This window comes from Scomber scombrus, chromosome 19 (genome assembly GCF_963691925.1).
Source record: "Scomber scombrus chromosome 19, fScoSco1.1, whole genome shotgun sequence".
NCBI lineage: Eukaryota > Metazoa > Chordata > Actinopteri > Scombriformes > Scombridae > Scomber > Scomber scombrus.
Window position 1 is genome coordinate 15,141,659 of NC_084988.1, and position 17,566 is coordinate 15,159,224.

At 38.3% G+C, this 17,566-nt stretch overlaps 4 protein-coding genes across 6 annotated transcripts; 1 reads left to right on the top strand and 3 right to left on the bottom strand.

Annotated features, from left to right (window-relative positions):
• Positions 1-1,685: 1,685 nt before the first annotated feature.
• LOC134000551 (ubiquitin thioesterase OTUB2-like) lies at positions 1,686-3,734 on the top strand. Of its 2 annotated transcripts, none has more exons than XM_062439918.1 (5): positions 1,686-1,945; positions 2,062-2,180; positions 2,264-2,354; positions 3,221-3,412; positions 3,520-3,734. In XM_062439918.1, the coding sequence occupies exons 1-5, from the start codon at positions 1,865-1,867 to the stop codon at positions 3,724-3,726; spliced, it is 690 nt and encodes a 229-aa protein (XP_062295902.1). In that variant the 5' UTR covers positions 1,686-1,864; the 3' UTR covers positions 3,727-3,734. The 2 variants fall into 2 exon arrangements, with proteins under 2 accessions (XP_062295902.1, XP_062295903.1); XM_062439919.1 differs by having other exon boundaries at positions 2,270-2,354.
• Positions 3,735-3,973: 239 nt separating this feature from the next.
• On the bottom strand, positions 3,974-8,930 carry ddx24 (DEAD (Asp-Glu-Ala-Asp) box helicase 24). 2 transcript variants are annotated; one of them, XM_062439914.1, is made up of 9 exons: positions 8,869-8,930; positions 7,228-8,123; positions 6,625-7,119; positions 6,293-6,446; positions 5,525-6,037; positions 5,100-5,175; positions 4,607-4,795; positions 4,385-4,514; positions 3,974-4,287 (listed from the first exon to the last, which is right to left on the bottom strand). In XM_062439914.1, the coding sequence occupies exons 1-9, from the start codon at positions 8,874-8,876 to the stop codon at positions 4,007-4,009; spliced, it is 2,742 nt and encodes a 913-aa protein (XP_062295898.1). In that variant the 5' UTR covers positions 8,877-8,930; the 3' UTR covers positions 3,974-4,006. The 2 variants fall into 2 exon arrangements, with proteins under 2 accessions (XP_062295898.1, XP_062295899.1); XM_062439915.1 differs by lacking the exon at positions 8,869-8,930 and adding an exon at positions 8,352-8,430.
• A 304-nt stretch (positions 8,931-9,234) lies between these two features.
• serpina10b (serpin peptidase inhibitor, clade A (alpha-1 antiproteinase, antitrypsin), member 10b) lies at positions 9,235-11,658 on the bottom strand. Its single transcript, XM_062440982.1, has 5 exons — positions 11,543-11,658; positions 10,728-11,363; positions 9,988-10,261; positions 9,688-9,835; positions 9,235-9,598 (listed from the first exon to the last, which is right to left on the bottom strand). Exons 1-5 carry the CDS (start codon positions 11,577-11,579, stop codon positions 9,407-9,409), a joined length of 1,287 nt encoding a protein of 428 aa, XP_062296966.1. The 5' UTR covers positions 11,580-11,658; the 3' UTR covers positions 9,235-9,406.
• Positions 11,659-11,773: 115 nt separating this feature from the next.
• atxn3 (ataxin 3) lies at positions 11,774-17,254 on the bottom strand. Its single transcript, XM_062440983.1, has 11 exons — positions 17,187-17,254; positions 16,295-16,459; positions 16,165-16,209; positions 15,985-16,070; positions 15,811-15,877; positions 15,099-15,186; positions 14,860-14,989; positions 14,580-14,743; positions 14,130-14,286; positions 13,859-13,923; positions 11,774-13,738 (listed from the first exon to the last, which is right to left on the bottom strand). The coding sequence occupies exons 1-11, from the start codon at positions 17,229-17,231 to the stop codon at positions 13,692-13,694; spliced, it is 1,059 nt and encodes a 352-aa protein (XP_062296967.1). The 5' UTR covers positions 17,232-17,254; the 3' UTR covers positions 11,774-13,691.
• Between the last annotated feature and the right edge of the window lie 312 nt (positions 17,255-17,566).

Sequence of the window (17,566 nt, forward strand, 5' to 3'; positions counted from 1 at the left end):
TGTAGAAATGTTACAATGTATGATGGTGTCACCACATATAGTAATTTAAAATTATAAAGTGTGAAAGTTCATCCTTGACCTTGGAACAGTATTTGGAAAAAACAAATCTTAACATAAGTTTCACTTGCAACCAAAATGGAGAACATGACAACATTATGTCAATATGGAAAACTCAATCTGCTGATGAAGCTCTGGTAAAAGTTAGTGAGTGGACATTGTGTTAAGATATTTTTTATTTGGTCAAACTAATACATTAATTTTTTTTATAATAGTTTCAATGCTCTGTTAATGCTATGCACTTAACTATGCACTATGCATTTTATATACAGTAAATTATGAGATGATTACAAGAAGAAATCAGGTTTATTAGAGCATCAGTACTATGGAAATGTTTATTAATGAATTATAACTTGTTGAATTTTAAAATAAAATAAACAATCACAATCAAATGATGCTGTGAGACAGTAACTAATTCTCAACAAAACAAATGGTATGTATGCTAATTTCATATGTTTGTATAAGACAAATTGCTATAAACTTTGCTATTTGTTGTTTGTGAAAAACATTATTTGTGATATTCTGAATTGTACTTATTGTTACCAATGAAAATGGTAACATGCAATTGCAGAGAGATTCAGGCTTTTCTACAGTAAATGCTGCATACTGTGCATAGCAAAATGATCCATTTCATTCATCCATCATCCATTTTCTGCTTCTACCACAAAGTTTGTGTTTTGTACACATCAGTTATTATCAGCGAAGCCAATCAGCCATCACCTGTCCTTCAACCATTGTCAGAGATGGCTATATATGTTTTCTTACATGCTTCAGAAAGATGCACAATTATGTTGCAATGCTACTCCTCTGCAATGTAGTTAAAGTAGCATAACATGTTAAGCCACACTTTAAAGGGGTTTGTTTTGTCAGCAATTTGCATTCCTGAGGATTTAGCAGGGTAGTCAGATTGTGCACCAACATTTCAGTAAAAGATACTTGGTTGTTGTGTGTATCCTTTGCCACAGTAGCTTGCTTTGTCTTTGTTTTTTTTAGCTGCCTCTTCATTAATCATTAAGGACCCCTATGGACTGTCTGCCCCCTGCCTGACCTTGAGGAGTGCCAAATTTACTCAACAATTGTACTCAAATACAATTTTGTACTTTACTTGAGTGTTTCCATTTTATTTTAATTTATACTCATGAAACATATCAATAAACAAAATGATTATTATCATTGTCAATATATTCAAATTCTGCTTATGCAATGATAATTAGAATCTTTTACATATAATAATTATATACAACTTCTAAAGGGGTTAGCTTGAATTTTAATTAGCCTGCTTTAACTGTGATACATTTTACATTTGTAAAATTTTGTTTTTGTTGGCATTTTATGTTACAATTTTTAAACTAATGAACATCTCCAGCATAAACAAACTCTGTACTGGGCTTTATTCTTGGCGATAGGATGGCAAATTCATGACCCCACCCTATTGTGCTTCTGATTGGCTAGTACTCGTTGACTCGTTGACTGGATTGGTTAGGGTTAGTTTAAGAACATCAAGATAAGCCAATCAGAGGCAGCGTAAAAAGGATAATGACTTCGCCATCCTAGGCTATTTAAAAAAAAAAAGTACTGTCCCTTTAACACAAGCACGTGGTACTGGCAAACATCCGGTATTCGGAAAATGGAAACAAAATTGCTACAATGTATTGACAAACAGCTTTGACGTTGCGGTGTCTTGCTAAATTTTAGTTACATGTCCTTTCGTGATTTCCATGTAGCTGAAATTTGGCGGCATGACGTGCAGCCAGTCGACCCTTGAAAGTGTTTGGACCCGCAGATATTGACGTTTGTTTGTCGACAGATGGAGGCTGGCAGCCTTGTCTCATGCAGGGAGGACATTTCTGCAGTGTTCCCAGACCAAACGCCGGATGCCAAATATAATGTAGGCTATTCAACTGGGTCGGTAGGGGTGGTGGTGTACTGCAGGTGGTCGTAGCCACTCCAATTAACTTTAAACATGCCCGCCGCATAATAACCAGACCTATTGTCCTTTGTTAGGAATTAAGCAGCCAGTATTCCTCCGTGAGAAAAGTGCGCGGGGATGGAAACTGCTTCTACAGAGCTCTCTGCTTCGCACACTTGGAGTCAGTCCTACACAATGCCAGGGCTCTGCAGAGGTCAGTTATCACCACTAAAGTCATTTAAAATTCAAATACTGCATTATCAAGGGGAATAAGATCACTTGACTAACTGGTTTCAGTTTCAGGTTTAAGGACCGAATGATTCAGAGCAGCAAAGACTTATCTTCTACGGGATTTGATGAGAGCTCCTTCAAGCACCACCTGAGCACAGTAAATAATGCATTTCCTTCACCAATCACATAGTCTGTTTAACAGTTATGTAGTTCAGGCACAACTTCTAATAAAGAAGAAAAATAAAAGAGCATGTTTTCTTCTGTCTTAAAATACATCTTTTGCACAGACAGAAGCATCAAATCTAATTAAGATATGGCTATGAACCACTCAAATGAATGTCAAGCAACAAACCAGTGGCAGACAAACAGGTCAACTTTGATAGAGGCAATGCAATCACAATCATCCGGCATGATAACAGGTACCTCCATCATTTCAGTTCCATTCTTGGTAGTACATAACATTGTGCATATGACACAGTACACATGTTCAATACTAGAATGAGGTGTAGAGTACAAACATAGATGTTAAAAGTAAGAAAGTGTTCTCTGGTTGCAAATTCATGGATCAAAGAGAATTCCAATACAGTTGTACTTGATCGCACCATTTTGTCAGTCCACATTTACAGCTGCACCTCATTCAGATTTTCATTTAACTGAATCATGTCTTGAGGGGAAGCAATTGAAATCGGAAGGGCCCTATGATTGCACACCACCAGGCCCATTAAGACTCTCTGCCATTCAAGTAATGACTATCTGGTAAAGGCTCTGTAAAGGAAAACCAACTGGATTTGACATCTTGAGACTTCTTGTTGTTCATCTAAGAACATTAAAACCTCTTGGTTAAGTGTAGGTAATTCTGCTGCTGGGTTTCTCTGCCTGATAATATGTGCTAATAATAATAATAATAATAATAATAATAATAATAAAACAACAACTAAGGATTCAAGCCCCAGTAGCAGAACTAGGAAAAAACTGTTTGTTACTAGCATATAACATTGTTGAATTCTTTCTCTTTCCTTTAAGGTCATAAATGTTGTGGAGCAGTGCCAGGCTGATGAGCAAGAGGAAACGCTGTTCAGACTTCTTAATGAGCAGCTGACCTCTGACAGTGTGGTCCAATATCTCCGGCTGCTCACCTCAGCACACCTGCAAAACCATGCAGACTTCTTCTGCAACTTTGTAGAGGCACCAAATCTGAAGACCTACTGTCATCAGGTTAGTAACAAAGTGTTGCTGCCCTCTAGTGAAAAAGAAGCAGATGATTTTTGGCAAAGGAAATACAACTGTTAAATGTAATTATGTCTACCTTCTCTTCATTCAAGGAAGTGGAGGCAATGGCGATGGAGTGCGATCATGTGGACATCCTGGCTCTGACACAGGCCCTAGACATCTGCATCCACATCGTCTCCATGGAGGGCGACGAACAGGAGCTGGCTCACCACATCATTCCAGAGGGAGCTGAACCCTCACTGCACCTCCTCTACCAAACATCACATTATAACATTCTCTACCAACGACCTCAACTCTGACCACTGATCCACAAGGATTCAACTCAACTCAGGAATATTGACTTTTAGTTGAATAAAATCCCAACTGGGCTTGAAGACACTATAAAAATAGATTTTTTTTAATGAAATCTGATAGTGTAAAATGATTCAAAAAACATCCGGGAAACATTTTCTGCACACTGATCAATAAGTATTTAACGATGCTTTGATACTTTAAAATGAATTTATATGAAAATTACATGAAACAGTTACATAAATCCTGTTACAATTTCCTTTGTTAATACACATTTCCATAAACAGGTCACTGCTGCTGCTCTTCCTTCTTCTGCCTCTTGTTTTTCCGTTGTGATGGAACGTGTTTCTTTAGCTTTTGCCTATTCTTCTCCATTGACACGTGTGTAAGGGCGCTTTCCACCCCTGCGAGAGGCATGTGAGGCAGTGAGAGCTTTCCCATTTGAGTGGGGTACCTGGTCTTTATCACATTCTTGAACACAGGCAAGGAGATCAGATGCTTCAAATGCTTTTTCATCCCTTTCACCATCTTCTGCTGCTCCCTGTCAGCGTCCTCATCATTTGCTCTGCCTGTAGACACAGATGTAATACTCAGTCATCTACATTTCTTAACAGATCAAACATGTTAAAACAGATTTTTTTGTCTCAGATGTTATGATGGTCATACCAATTAAAAGTTCATCATCCAGGTCCACCTCAAGGGCCTCTGCTGCTTGTTTGAACCAGGAGTTGTGCTGCTTCTGCCTGCTGTTGTGGAACTCAACCTTCTCTATCTTCCTAGCCAAATTTACACGTTCCTGTGGAGCAATACATGCATAAATAGTAAAAAATACTCTTCAGCTTCAAAAATCAGCACATAAATACAGGACCTAATGCTGATTGATCTTACCTTGATGGTTTCCATGCATTTGCTCTCTATGGGAAACATTGGAAGCTCCTCGTCCTTTCCCAGAGTCTTGTAAATCTTTTTAAAGTTCATAACGTCATCTGGGCCTATAAGCAGCATACTGAGACCCTGTTTGGTGGCTCTTGCTGTTCTGCCACTCCGATGGACATAAGTCTCAGATGTCCTGGGAACCTGGCATTTACATTTAAGCATTGGATAGACAATTAAATCAGGTACAGGAAACTTTTCTTCATAAATAATGTTGCAGTAGGCTATCAACAACTGCTTCTAATACATCACAGCGGTTAATAGAGCTATGTACTTTCATTCTTAAAACCGATAATTCAACCATTTATAACTAATAATGTTATTCTATAAGTCAATTTAAGACCATCAATGACAAATTAACTTGGTGACCAAAATTCTGTATCTTGTGTGATGATTTATAATGCTCATGTCTTAGCTAAGAGCCATTGGTAACTATCAAAAAGCGTACCTGGTAGTGGATAACATGCTGAACATTGGGAATATCCAGTCCTCTTGCTGCCACATCAGTCGTCAGCAAAATACAACTGTAGATGAAATGGCCAGATTAAAGTGTGGGTTCATATCGATACCATTTGTCTACAATGAAGGTGTGTATATCAATTTCTATTTTTCTATATTATAATATATATATATATTATATTATATTCATATTTCTATAATGGTTTAAATGATAAACTACTTGTTGTGTGTAATGTTCAAGTTACAGAAAATATTCTGTTGATATGCATATGAAGAGACACATGAATGGAATTACTTAGAGGAAATATAATTTGGCTTGATTCATAGGTGTTCATATTTCATCATAGGCTCATAATGAATGGAAACTTAAGCCTAAGGCTGACACCTGACTACAACTGCAAGACTGAGACTCACCTATCCCTCTCAGCAAACCTTTCCAGGTTTTTGAGGCGTTGTTTCTGGTGCATGTTTGCATGTAGAGGGAGCGGAGTGCAGTCTAGGATTACCAGCAGGGAGTTCAGCCTCTTGATACAGTCTATACTGTTGGCAAACACCATGGTGCGCCCAGGGTACTGTAGCAAGAAGTAATAGAGGAAGAAGTCCTTTTCTTCCTTCTGACAGTGGATCCGTGTCTCAGTCAGGGTCTCCACTGTTGCCTCCTTCCTGGTAAGGTCGACTATTTTGGGTTTGGACTTAATCCCCACTCTCTCCATGAGAATTTCTAGCTGGTTCCTCTTGTCCAGATTCTTCTTCTTCTTCTGCAAGAGGCGGATGGGCATGCTGCGAGCCATGGTCAGTGTGGCGGAGAACACAAAGGTTTGCCTCATTGGATTGAAGTGAACAGTGTTCAGCATCTCCAGCAGACTGTCGAGCTCTGCAAAGTGGCCTCTTTCTACCATACGATCTGCTTCATCAATGACCAGGCACCTGTACGACACAGAAGAACAATGGAACAAACAAGAAACTGTGTATAGTAGTTGATATTCAATCACACTTTTGCACAGGGAGCCCTCCAGCAAACAACAATTATGTGCATGCAGTCAAAGCTGAAACTCTTCTTAATTCACACTTCCTCTCCAGATATTTTACTTAACTCTTTACATGCCAGGGATTACATTATTTTAAGCATTTTATATTTCAGTGTTACTGCAAACAGGCCAACAAGCAGGAGTTGTGACCTACTTGAGTTGCCTGAGGTTGGTCAGATGTGGATGTTTCTCCTTGATCAGGTCCCACAGACGTCCCGGAGTGGCGATAATGATCTCTGGCCTGCGCTTTAGCATCCTCCTCTGTTTTTCTTGTGCCATCCCACCCACCACAATGGCTGTTTTGATATCTGTACAAAAGTTATATTTTGAGTGTCTGATACCGAATTTTTGAGGCTGATGTTAAAATGTCGGAATTTAAAGAACAATCAGACAATGATACATTGGCCTACAGTAATTTTAAAAACATACATAAACTAACAATTTTGAGTAAGCAACTACAACTCTGTGATTGAATGAATAGCTCACCGGTGAATTTGGCGACAGCATCAATATGGTGCTTGACCTGAACAGCCAGCTCCCTGGTGGGAGTGAGAACCAGTCCGAGCAGAGGCTGATTTTTACCACCAGCAGGTTTCTCTTTTTCTGCAGCGGTGTCAAAGTCAAACTCTGCATTTTCGATTACTTTAACACACCCAAGCCTTGTGTCCTCATCGTCTTCTTCAGCGCTGTGCTCACCCTCGCTGGCATCTTCCTCCGACTCACCTCGATCCTGCTCCGCGCTGCTTTCCCCCTCCTCTTCCTCAGCCTCCACATTTCCTTCCCCGTCTTGCTCTGATGCAGATTGGGCACTTGAGCCTGCTGTGCTTTCTGCTATTGTGGACTCATCAACAGCGGGTAAATACAAGCTCTCCAGCTCTGTGGCTGGCTCCTTGTTGTCATCAGCACGTCTTTCTGAACCTTTCCTCCACTCCAGGATGGTGTGAATGATGGGAATACCAAAAGCTAATGTCTTACCGCTTCCTGAAATGACAGAGCTAACATTAGCTTAACTTGTGGAAATGTGAGGATGGATTGTTACAAGACAAAAACTTTGTCAACAACTTAAGAATTACAGAAATGTGCTCTCACCTGTCTCAGCTGCCCCCAATATATCCATACGATCTCTGATAGCTGGAGGCAACGTAAGGGCTTGAATAGGGGTTGGTGAGCCAAATCCAAGACTGCTCAGTGCCTTCAGCACATCGGAGGGAACAAACAGGTCTTTCCATGCGCTCACATCAGCATTTTTGACATCAGAACCAGAAAGTGCAGCATTTGTCCAATTCTTCACCTGCTTTTTGGGTGCCTTCGTCACTTTATCTGGGCTAGATTTAACTTTTTCTGGAACCTGGCACTCAGAAGATGGAGACTCAGAGTCTGGCTTTTCCTCTGGGGTTGCTTTCTTCTCTATCTGCTGCTTCTGTTTCTTCTTTTTGTTCTTCTTTTTGTTCTTCTTTTTCGAGGGTTTTGATTGAGCGTCATGCTCTGAGCTAATGGCAGAGGAATCTTTTGAAGTGTCTTCAGTAGCTGTTTCATTTTTCTCTCCCTCCTCACCTACACTTGCATCCTCTACAGAAGCATCACCTGGTTGGACTGATTCCTTGGCAGCCAGTTTCTTATTTTTCTTCTTTTTGGCTTTTTTCTTGGCTGGTTCAGTTGTATTGCCTCCCTCTTTGCTCTCCACATCTGCCTGTTCTCCACTCTCCTGCTCTCCCTCACTGACTTTCCTTTTCTTAGTCTTTTTCTTTTCCTTTTTCAGTTCTTTCGCTGCTTTAGTTGCAGCCTTTTCAGAGTCTATCAGACTGTAACTTGTCAGTTCTTCAAAGCACACCAGACCCTCCAAGCCCTCCTCAGAGAACAGACTGGGATCCAGATCGATAGCTTTCCAATTACCTTTCACATGGATGCTCTGTTTGTTTGTTTGCTTTCGCAGCCCTGAGGACAGACGCCTGTTTTTCGGATTCATCTTCTTTGTCTTCATTTTCCTACAAATAGTCACAGGTATTAATGAACCAGGTCACGTTAAAACTGAATGGGAGAAAGTCTCTCCAACTATTCAATGTTTGCTCAGGTTAGCTAGAAACTACGTGTCGAGGCACACAACTGTTAAACGTCGCTCGTATAAAATATACACACATATATATATAAAAGCCTGTTAGTTTTGTCAATCATATACTATTATATAACAATTATACGATGAAAAAAACTCTTACCTTTACTTAGTTTGGTTCCTTGACACATCAAAAAATGACTTAATTTAATGTCAACTACACATGGCACGAGGACGCTGCCATGACAGTGTTGATCACGTGGTTTTGAAAAACTTTATTAGTCGAACAATGCGAACAGCCTCGTTTCATTTCCAGCTCCACTGATATTTAGAGGATGTTATGCACCACTTTATTCTCATAAGTCATCTTAATAAATGGCTTATACATTGTCATGAGGATTTATTTATGGTTAATAAACACTTTGCGAGAAATATATTGCTGTATTAATCGACGAGTCATTAATTAAGGTTCATGAGTTAGTTATAAAGTCTGCAGTTAGAAATCAAAAGAAGTCACTAATACAAGATGATAAACAGTCATTTTCGCATTTATACGTGCTAATAAAGTAATTTCTAATGATTGAGTTAATGAGTTTCCCCAATTTCTAATAAGCCGTCAAATCTGTAGCCTAGTCATACATCAAAACAAGTAATTTATAAAAGGCAAAAGGCTCACTCACTTCAACATCCAGAGAGGTTTTTTTCTTTCTTTTTTTGTCTATTCCTTAGCCTTGCTTTACATGTGTGCATTCCTTTTCTGTTGTGATAGTGCCTGGTTTAGTAATTGCTGTCAGGATAGTGGGAGGAGATTATTCATCTTTATTAACTACTGTTTTCTCATTTGCACAAAAATAATCAAAAAGAGGTTCATGGGTTATTTGATCCTTTGAAGTAATATGTTTGTTTAATTAATATATTTAGAATGATTGAATTACTGCGGTTGTCTAATTTATACACCTAATATTGTTCACATTTTGTATGACTATTGTGTATGTGAAAGCTGGAAAAATGTGTGACTCATTAAATGCTAAAGAAAGGCACAGTAATGTTGTTGTAAAGTTTTTATTAATATGGATCAAATATAGGTAGGGTTTCAAAAGAACAACAAAAGCATCTCAAACCAAATTTGAGATTAAGAAATACATCAAAATAGCCTTTTAGAAGCCTGAATAAACACAATGTCATGTGTAAACACTTCTAACCTCTAAGTCATGACCGTTAGTTTTTGGTGGGGTCAATCACCCTGCCCATGAACAGCAGACATTTTGTGTCTTCGTGGTATATGAAGAAGAAAAATGGTCTGTTGACGATGAAGCTCCTTGGTAAGGAATATGGAATAATGCCAGATGTTGTGGCAGCTGCTGCTATGGTCCCTTTCTCATCCACCTCAATCACAGCCTTGTGCAGCACCTGAGATTGTCCAGAATAGATAAAAGTAATCATCTACAATCAGGAAAATGTGAGGATGTTATTGTAGAACAGTGTAATTGACAACAAACCTCTGACACTTTGATGCCTTTGTCCTTACACAGCCTTGTCAAATTGGCTGAATTACTGAAGATACTGGTAACCCCCATATGTGGTAGAAGATTGTGCAGGGAATACGACTTCTCCATCTTGAATTTGGGCAAATTGACCTCCAGTTTCCTGAAAGCAAGTCTTATTTTTTACAGCAACCTTCTACAGCAAATGTCACAAAGTATTTCACCATAAGAGAGATAAAATGCAATTAAGATGCAGTATAATAGAGTAAAAGCTGAACAGGTGGGTCTGACACAATATTTGTCACGTACACTTACATTTTTCGCAGGTGTCTGATCCAGTTAAGAAACCTCTCAGTAGTGATCTCGTCATCAATAACGGTGTAGTCGATACCTTTGTTAGGTAGCAGGATAAGCATGGAAACACCTTCCTGGTATGACATCTTCAGGACTTTGGCACCAAGAGTAACATCTTCCATTGTGTAGAAACTATCCTCCATAAACATCATCGGCACTTGCACAATATTATAATTGTCAATGTAGAAGGGTGCATTTTCTGTGTAGTTGGCATTGAAAGGTGTCTTCCAGCTTCCTGTGGAGGATATAATAGTGTTTGTGTTATTGTGTAGGCTGGAGGTCAAAGGTTAAAGTACAGTTGGGAGTCAAAGCACAGTTATTAACCCTCACATACTGTCAAGGGTCAAATTTGACCCATTTTTACATTTGAAAGCAGTAAATACACTCTGAATACTTCTTACTTTTAGCCTGAAATTTGATGACTTCTCCTTAAAACATTTGAGTGCACCTGATTTACCCATATTTCTTCCAAAAAATACTGTTGCATTCTTCACATTTATTATAGTTCATGTTTTTTCTCCATAAACTACAACTGTAAAAACTGAATGATAACTCTCTCACCTCTTTGAAAGCTTCATTAAGGCAAGGCCTATTCGTGAATGACTTCTTGTGCAGAAATTTGGTAGAGATTATTTGTGAGGGGATACTGTGACGAGTCTGAATATGAGCAGTATGTGAGGGTTAATGACCAAAGAACTTACCCTGGAAGAAAATCGTGTTGATTAACATGAGTTGAGTCAATGCATTAAGCGATGACATCATGTCTGTCACTTTATCCTCAGTCTTTTGCTTTATATACTCATTGATGTATCTGACACTCTCCTTTGTGTCTTCAAAGTTTACGCTTTTGATGTCCGCATAAAAAAACTTCTTGATTTGGTTCTCAAACGTCTTTTCTATGCCGAAGTGCTGGCGGACAAAGAGGGCCATGCTTTGGTCCAGTTTAAGCGTTCCATTGTGCGTGATGTTCTCATGAAGGAGCTGGAACAGTTGTGGAATAAGCTCTGGCTGGTCAGCCCGCTCCAGCTGCTCCAGTTTGAATCCCCGAAGTATTTCTTGACGTGTCTCACCACCAGTGGCCATTAAGAGGGCAGCAAAACTAGTGGAGATGCTCAGAGGTGAGAAGAAGATGTTGTCGTCGTGATAGCCAGATATTTCCTCGTAAAGTTTCAGCGCAAAGTCCATATTTTTAGAGGAGAGATCCGAAATGGTGACGCTTTGAGGTTGCGCTTGGTAGACAGGAGTGAGGAAGCACATGTAGGTTAGGATAAAAATAAATCCCATCTTAATTTTGTCTACCACCATAATTTGTATTGAGGAAGGTCTTGGTGCACAACCTGAATCATGAAGACAAGTACATAGAAGAAAATATATCAAGAAAGCACAATTGAGCAAACACTAACCCAACACTACAAAAGATGAAAAAGCAGGTTATGTCTCTTAAATATCAGTTTTGACTAAAGTAAGTCATACTATAATTTTTTTTTCTCCAGGATTGACTAACTGTCATACGTACCATCCAGCTTGGGCAAGATTACGTCTGAAAACAGCATCTAGTATTTGGGGAACCAAAGTGCAAGTGTGCTCTCGGTGTTACATATTAACCATGATACACAGCCTGTGGTGTTGATCCAAATGGAGTCAGAGCTGTTTTCTGAACATTCAGGGCCTCACAAGACCAAAACCACATAACCAAAATCAATAGCAGGACATTAATATCAAAAGAATTGAGACAACTTGAGAAATATTTGGAGGAGTGAATGTTGCTTTAATCCCGGAACATTACCTAATACATTAAAAGAAAGAATGTGCTGTGGAAACGTGAAATATAACAAAAAAAAAGATGAATTAGTACTTATTGTAAGAATGTAGTGAGTGAAAATAATGCAATCACGAAAACCCAACTACCAACATTTTATATTCTTTCATAATTGCATTTTAAATAGAAAAAAAAGCCTAACAGATCCAAAGGAAATGAAAACAATAATGAAATTGTAGGATCTTCCTGGAATCAACCAGCACAAGAAGTCAAACTTTACATAACGTCCAATACGATTGTGGAGGAATTGTTTTAAAGATATATCTACGCTAAACGGTTTATGAACTAATAATTGGTTCCATGAAAACACTGTAAACAAACTTAAATGTTTTAATGCTGTAACGTGGTCTCTTCATTAACACTCTCTGTTTTAAACAAATTGCAGCTTGCACAATGAAGTTTGTGGAAGAAAAATGAGAGATATTTTAAACCAGCTGTGGGATTCAAGGATCAAATGCGGAAAAAAAAATACAATGTACTTGTATGCACAGTGACGTTTTTGTTGTCCAATTTCTCTCTTTGGATTTCAAATTACTAGGTTAAATAACAGTCACCCTTTAATTCTCGCTATTTTTCTGTGATCAATCAGCCAAAGTTTTTACCCACAGCAACCTCAGTGCAAACAAATGTATCTTTGCACAACTAATGTGCACAAAATTGCTTTGTATTACTGGAATACGTGATAATTCAAATCAGTGCAATTTCATGAGTATTTCAGTGGCTGCAAAAAAATTGAGGAAACAATTGATTGTACTTTGTAAAGCGGCGGTGTCAAAACCGAAATCATAACTTTAACAGTCATTTCTTTATCATAAAGTCCCTAAAATGTTATGACAAATACTGATGAATTGAAATGATGTATGAAGCTATTTGTCAGACTCTTTTTGGTTTGAAGTGTATTCATTTATCAGCTGCAGTTTCATTAAGTTTACAGACTGCAAACGTTGTTCCCCATGTGTTCCCCACTTATTTTGGACAAGATATGAAAAATTATGCGTTATTCTAAAACCTCTTAGATGCAGCAAATAGCTCTATAGAATTATTTTGTTCAAGGTCCATCCAAAATGGACATGTGTTTGTAGGATGTGAAATCTTAAATGTCATTATGTCTACTCATATACTTAAAGGTAATAACAAAGCCACAACATCGAAAATATGTTGCTGTCTAAATACCTTAGGAGTTCACAAGTAAAATGATTGACGATGTCATGATTAAATTACCCATGTGTTAGTGCTGGCTAAAAGATATTTCAGTAGATTGCAACAAGGAAAAACTTTAAAACTACACTGGAGGTCTGATGGGGGTGGGGTTTGGGATCACATCTTATGTCCTACAAACCCAAGTCAAATACAAAGCTAGGAGGCTCGGGCATCTTGTGAACTTTTATCTGTGATCTAAGAACTGGTCTCCTATGGCCTCCACAGAACATCAATCTCTGTATGTATTCACCTCCAAACAAGTAAGCACACCCATTATATGCTGAGGATTCCTTTCCATCTCTTCCAGAGAAAAAACGAGAATAAAAAACAGTATACAATAGAAATAGAAGGCGCCATGGTAAAAAGGCAAATTGCAAACTTGGATTAACTGCATCATGAGTTCTGTGGTCACCTCGTCCCAGCCTCAGTGCCTCACTGAGTTAGATTAGACTAACTGCTGCCTTTTCTTTGTTGTCATTCTCTTCTCTATAGCCTGTCAGCGAACTAACCAGGGGAAATGTGTCAGTCTACTGACTGTCCTTATGTTCGCATGTGCAAAAGGTTAGAGGAAGGAGCAAAGCTACCCCTTTTACAGGGTTGCCATTCCAGGCAGCTGGTAAACAATGTAAGCAAACCAATCATAACTTCATTGGCTGGGCTTTTGTTGTTTGTCCACCTCAGAGCCAGTATTCTCTAAAAATAGAAGAGCAAAGAAAGTTCAAGTTAGTATATTAAATGTCTAATCTGGATACAGTAATACTACATGCAATCTAAATTACATTTATATATAACTCGGTTAAATCATGTGCTAACCTGAGTCAGTTGTTGATCTTGTGTTTGGTTGTTGAGGAATGTTCGGCTGAGCCTGCTGCTGCTGCCTAAGGAGTCAAAACGGGATTTTTATGAAAATGCATTCTATTATTTTCCATTTACTTAAAGGGGATGAACACAAAATCAATTGTATTAATGCAATAAACAGTACACATTTGTATGTACTGCACATACTCATGTATTTGAATTTATATATATATAGACACACACACGTCCACATCCTGTACATTAGTCAACAGGCTGTTGAACCTACCGATCAAAGTAAGCTTGTCTCCTCTTCCTCAGCTCCTCGGCTGTAAGCGTCTCATTCTGGCCTTCTTTTTGTCCTCCTGCAGAACTCCCTGCTGCCTGGCTCCCTGACTTCACATTTCCCACTTCAGACTCTGAAGACTTGTTGCTCATCACTGCACCTATATTATTAAAAAAAAAAAAAATCTAATTTTCAATACTGACAATTTGAAAATGGCAAAATGGCAATCATGATAAATACTGTATATACATACTGTATACATATACATATATTACTCTTGAAAACAATTTTTAATGTAAAGCTGGAATTTAATTTATTAGAATAAAACTGAGGACTAACTTGAAATGATCCGTGGTAAAAGCCTAATTAATACTGCAATGTATATGAAAACTGCAAATAATCTGGACAAATACATTTCAGAATATTTAAAAACCTTATGGTTCATTGTTTTACCTTGCATACTAAGCTGTATGGCCCTGCGAAGATCAGCCTCTTCATCTTCTACATCTATGTCCTGTCTGCTCAGTGCCAGAGCTTTCTTCAGCTCTTCATCATCATCCACAACTTCATTCTCCACACCAAAGCTCATCTCTGCCTGGTTCATAGCTGCCGACCTGCTGCTTGGAGTAAAAGACTTAATCAATGGTAAGTCAAACACTTTTTTAAACAACATGAAATATAAACGAAGATGAAATTCTGGACCTTCCATACTGTACCATCTGTATATTCATACCCTGCACTTGTCTGGGCCTCATCCTCTCCAATAAGCCTGGGTCGCTGCTGCTGCTGCACTCTCATGATCCCAAGAATCTGTTCCGCTTCACACTCCGGGAGGTTTCCTCGGATCACAAATATGGAATAACCTGTAACAACACAACTTCTATTAGTGGTTCTGCACTGATATATATATATTTTTTATATTTGATCTGTAAATAGTCTAAACACTGTAAAAATAAGTCAACTCTAACTTACCTTCCTGCTGTAACTGGGCAAGGAAAAGGGCTAAATAGGTGTCTGATATCAACTCCGGTCCAGTCAAAAGTGAATTCAGGTTAAACCACTGTAATGAAAGCAAAACAGTGTTTTTTTTGGTAAATCAAGGTATACTCAGTAATGGAATACAACAAGGTAAATTACTCAAACACTGTCCTTATGTACAATTTTGAGGTACTTGCTATTTTCTAATTTTACTCCACTGTATTTTGGAGGGACACATTTACGTACTTTTTACTCCACATTTATTTTCCACTTATAGTTACTTTTTACTTTTCATAATATATTATACTATTCTGTTGTTTAAATTGTTTGCTCTTTACTTAGAAAACAAAAAAATACAAAAACTAAATTATGATGTGCTTTGAGGTGCATTAGCGTATAAAAGGTGCTATATATATATATAAAATAGTGGATTATTATTATTATGATGAAAACATATGATACACTTGTGATATAATATAATATAAAAACAGATAATATAATGCTGTAATTAATCTAAAGTTGGCTCCACATTGACAATGCAGCATTAAAATGTTCTTACATATATTTGTTAGTGATAAAACAAACAATATAATAAACTATAATAATACAATACTACAGTATTTCTTCTTTTACTTAAATAAATAATCTGATAATTTCCCCACCACTGGCTATATTACAATTGTTTAAGAAGACAAGTGCCTCATACCTGCTGTCCAAGTTTGCGTATAGTAAACCAGTGTTCCTTGTAATTGCAAATGAAGGCTTTCTCATTTCTGAAACATGAAAGTAGGAACAGTGAAAGAAAGAAAACTAACAAACTGTAAAGCATTTATGTAAAAATAGACGAAGACGATACATAATCGTGACTAAGAATCTTTACATGGGATTTATCATCAGACTCTGGTACTCGCGGCTGTTGAAGAGGATAAGCTCCAAGCCCCACACTCCCAGAGCATTGCTAATAACCTGGAGGAATTACACGACGGAAGAGAAAGTTAATATTACTGACTTGAAAAGTTTATTAATCTGTAAGTAACCATAAAAAGTGTCTTAAACTTACTTGTATTGAAAAAAACCCGCTGTCATCCATGTTCCCAGACGGTTGCTTGAAATGCAATCATAAAACATAAATGATGACATTGTTTGGTTGTAGCGTGTATAAAACAAGTTGACCTTCTGTATCTCCTCACCTGTAAAAAGGTCCTGTACTCCTCACTGCCCATGCCTCCCTCGGCCATCCTCATCCTCTCCTCTTCATCAAGCTGATGAGCAATGGAGGACAGGTCCACGGGAGTGAAATACTCACCCTGCAGCAGGTTGTTGAGACAGTGCTGGGCGCAGAGGGAGCCCTCTTGCTACAAATAAAGGATTAGTTATTTTCTAAGAAGCCGGCACAGATGACACTTAAGACATGATAACAAGACTAAATAGGTTTCTTCACAATTTATCTTAGGAGTAAGCTAATACTAAGATATTGTGCATCTAGTCTGTTACCTTCTTTGGCTTTTTTTCCTAGGAGGGTAAATTGACAACCCGCCCTCCTCAGCCCGTGATTGGCTATGACTCAGTGCCTCCGTTGGTTAGATTTAGCCACGAGGAGTGTGATTGGTTAGGAATAGTGTAAGAATATCATGGTAAGCCAATCATAGGCCGAGTAGGGCGGGTCATGACTTGGCCATCCTAGGAAAGAAATATCGCTTCCTGTAACAGTTATACACTAGTGTAGCTACATACAGCTAGCTTAAAACACAACTATCTTATTATTCCTTTGTCATGCCAGATAGCTGTAGCAAGTGACTTCGTTTACTAACTTGACAAAAATAAAACGCTTGCGGCTTTAACAAACGATTTTGCGTTATTACTCCTGACTGAAAACAAACGTTTCCCTTATCAGTGAATAGCAGATGCAGTTAGCATTGTTAGCTGTCTGGGCAACAATACTGTCAAACAGCACCAAAGATCTCGTAAAACCGGCTCGATAGCGCCGGTTAAAAGGTCACCGGCACGAAGCTCAAAGTTTAACGAGTAAACACAGCGAACAACTTGTGGTTAAATCTTTAAAATTAAACGTTTTTAACTTACTTTCTCATGAAATATGGAATCCATATTCAGCTCTCTGTCAAACATTCAACTCTGACCTCCAGCTCCTCTGTGTTCGTCACCATGGAGAGGAGAGTCTCTAGCAGCGCTCTCTAGCGGCTAGGATCCCCGTTCAAATAACAGGCTGTACATAGAGATTAAGGTTAAAGGATGTACAGTCAGTGATTTGATGCTTCTCGTCTCTGGAGCAGTCTTCCTGAAGACCTGAGGGCAGAGAGTGTTGATATTTTTAAAAGCAAATTTAAGATTTACCTTTTTAATCTGGCTTTCAATTGAACTTTATTTGTTGATTAATCTGTCTTTTATTTTTATATTTTAGCCTGGTTTACTACTTGGACTATTCTTTTATTATCTTTTAAAAA

Excerpts from the sequence above, each read along its gene's own strand:
- serpina10b (XM_062440982.1), bottom strand. The coding sequence starts at position 11,579 with ATGCTGTTTTCAGACGTAATCTTGCCCAAGCTGGATG. Across the intron at positions 10,262-10,727 it reads CAACACGATTTTCTTCCAGG|GAAGCTGGAAGACACCTTTC; the intron begins GTAAGTTCTTTG and ends TATCCTCCACAG. Across the intron at positions 9,599-9,687 it reads AAGGCATCAAAGTGTCAGAG|GTGCTGCACAAGGCTGTGAT; the intron begins GTTTGTTGTCAA and ends GGACAATCTCAG.
- atxn3 (XM_062440983.1), bottom strand. The coding sequence starts at position 17,231 with ATGTTTGACAGAGAGCTGAATATGGATTCCATATTTCATGAGAAA. Across the intron at positions 14,990-15,098 it reads TGCCCAGTTACAGCAGGAAG|GTTATTCCATATTTGTGATC; the intron begins GTAAGTTAGAGT and ends GTGTTGTTACAG. Across the intron at positions 14,287-14,579 it reads CATACAGCTTAGTATGCAAG|GTGCAGTGATGAGCAACAAG; the intron begins GTAAAACAATGA and ends TTAATAATATAG.
- ddx24 (XM_062439914.1), bottom strand. Across the intron at positions 7,120-7,227 it reads ATTGGGGGCAGCTGAGACAG|GAAGCGGTAAGACATTAGCT; the intron begins GTGAGAGCACAT and ends CTGTCATTTCAG. Across the intron at positions 4,288-4,384 it reads GGATGATGAACTTTTAATTG|GCAGAGCAAATGATGAGGAC; the intron begins GTATGACCATCA and ends CTGTGTCTACAG.
- LOC134000551 (XM_062439918.1), top strand. The coding sequence starts at position 1,865 with ATGGAGGCTGGCAGCCTTGTCTCATGCAGGGAGGACATTTCTGCAGTG. Across the intron at positions 1,946-2,061 it reads CGCCGGATGCCAAATATAAT|GAATTAAGCAGCCAGTATTC; the intron begins GTAGGCTATTCA and ends GTCCTTTGTTAG. Across the intron at positions 2,181-2,263 it reads AATGCCAGGGCTCTGCAGAG|TTTCAGGTTTAAGGACCGAA; the intron begins GTCAGTTATCAC and ends AACTGGTTTCAG.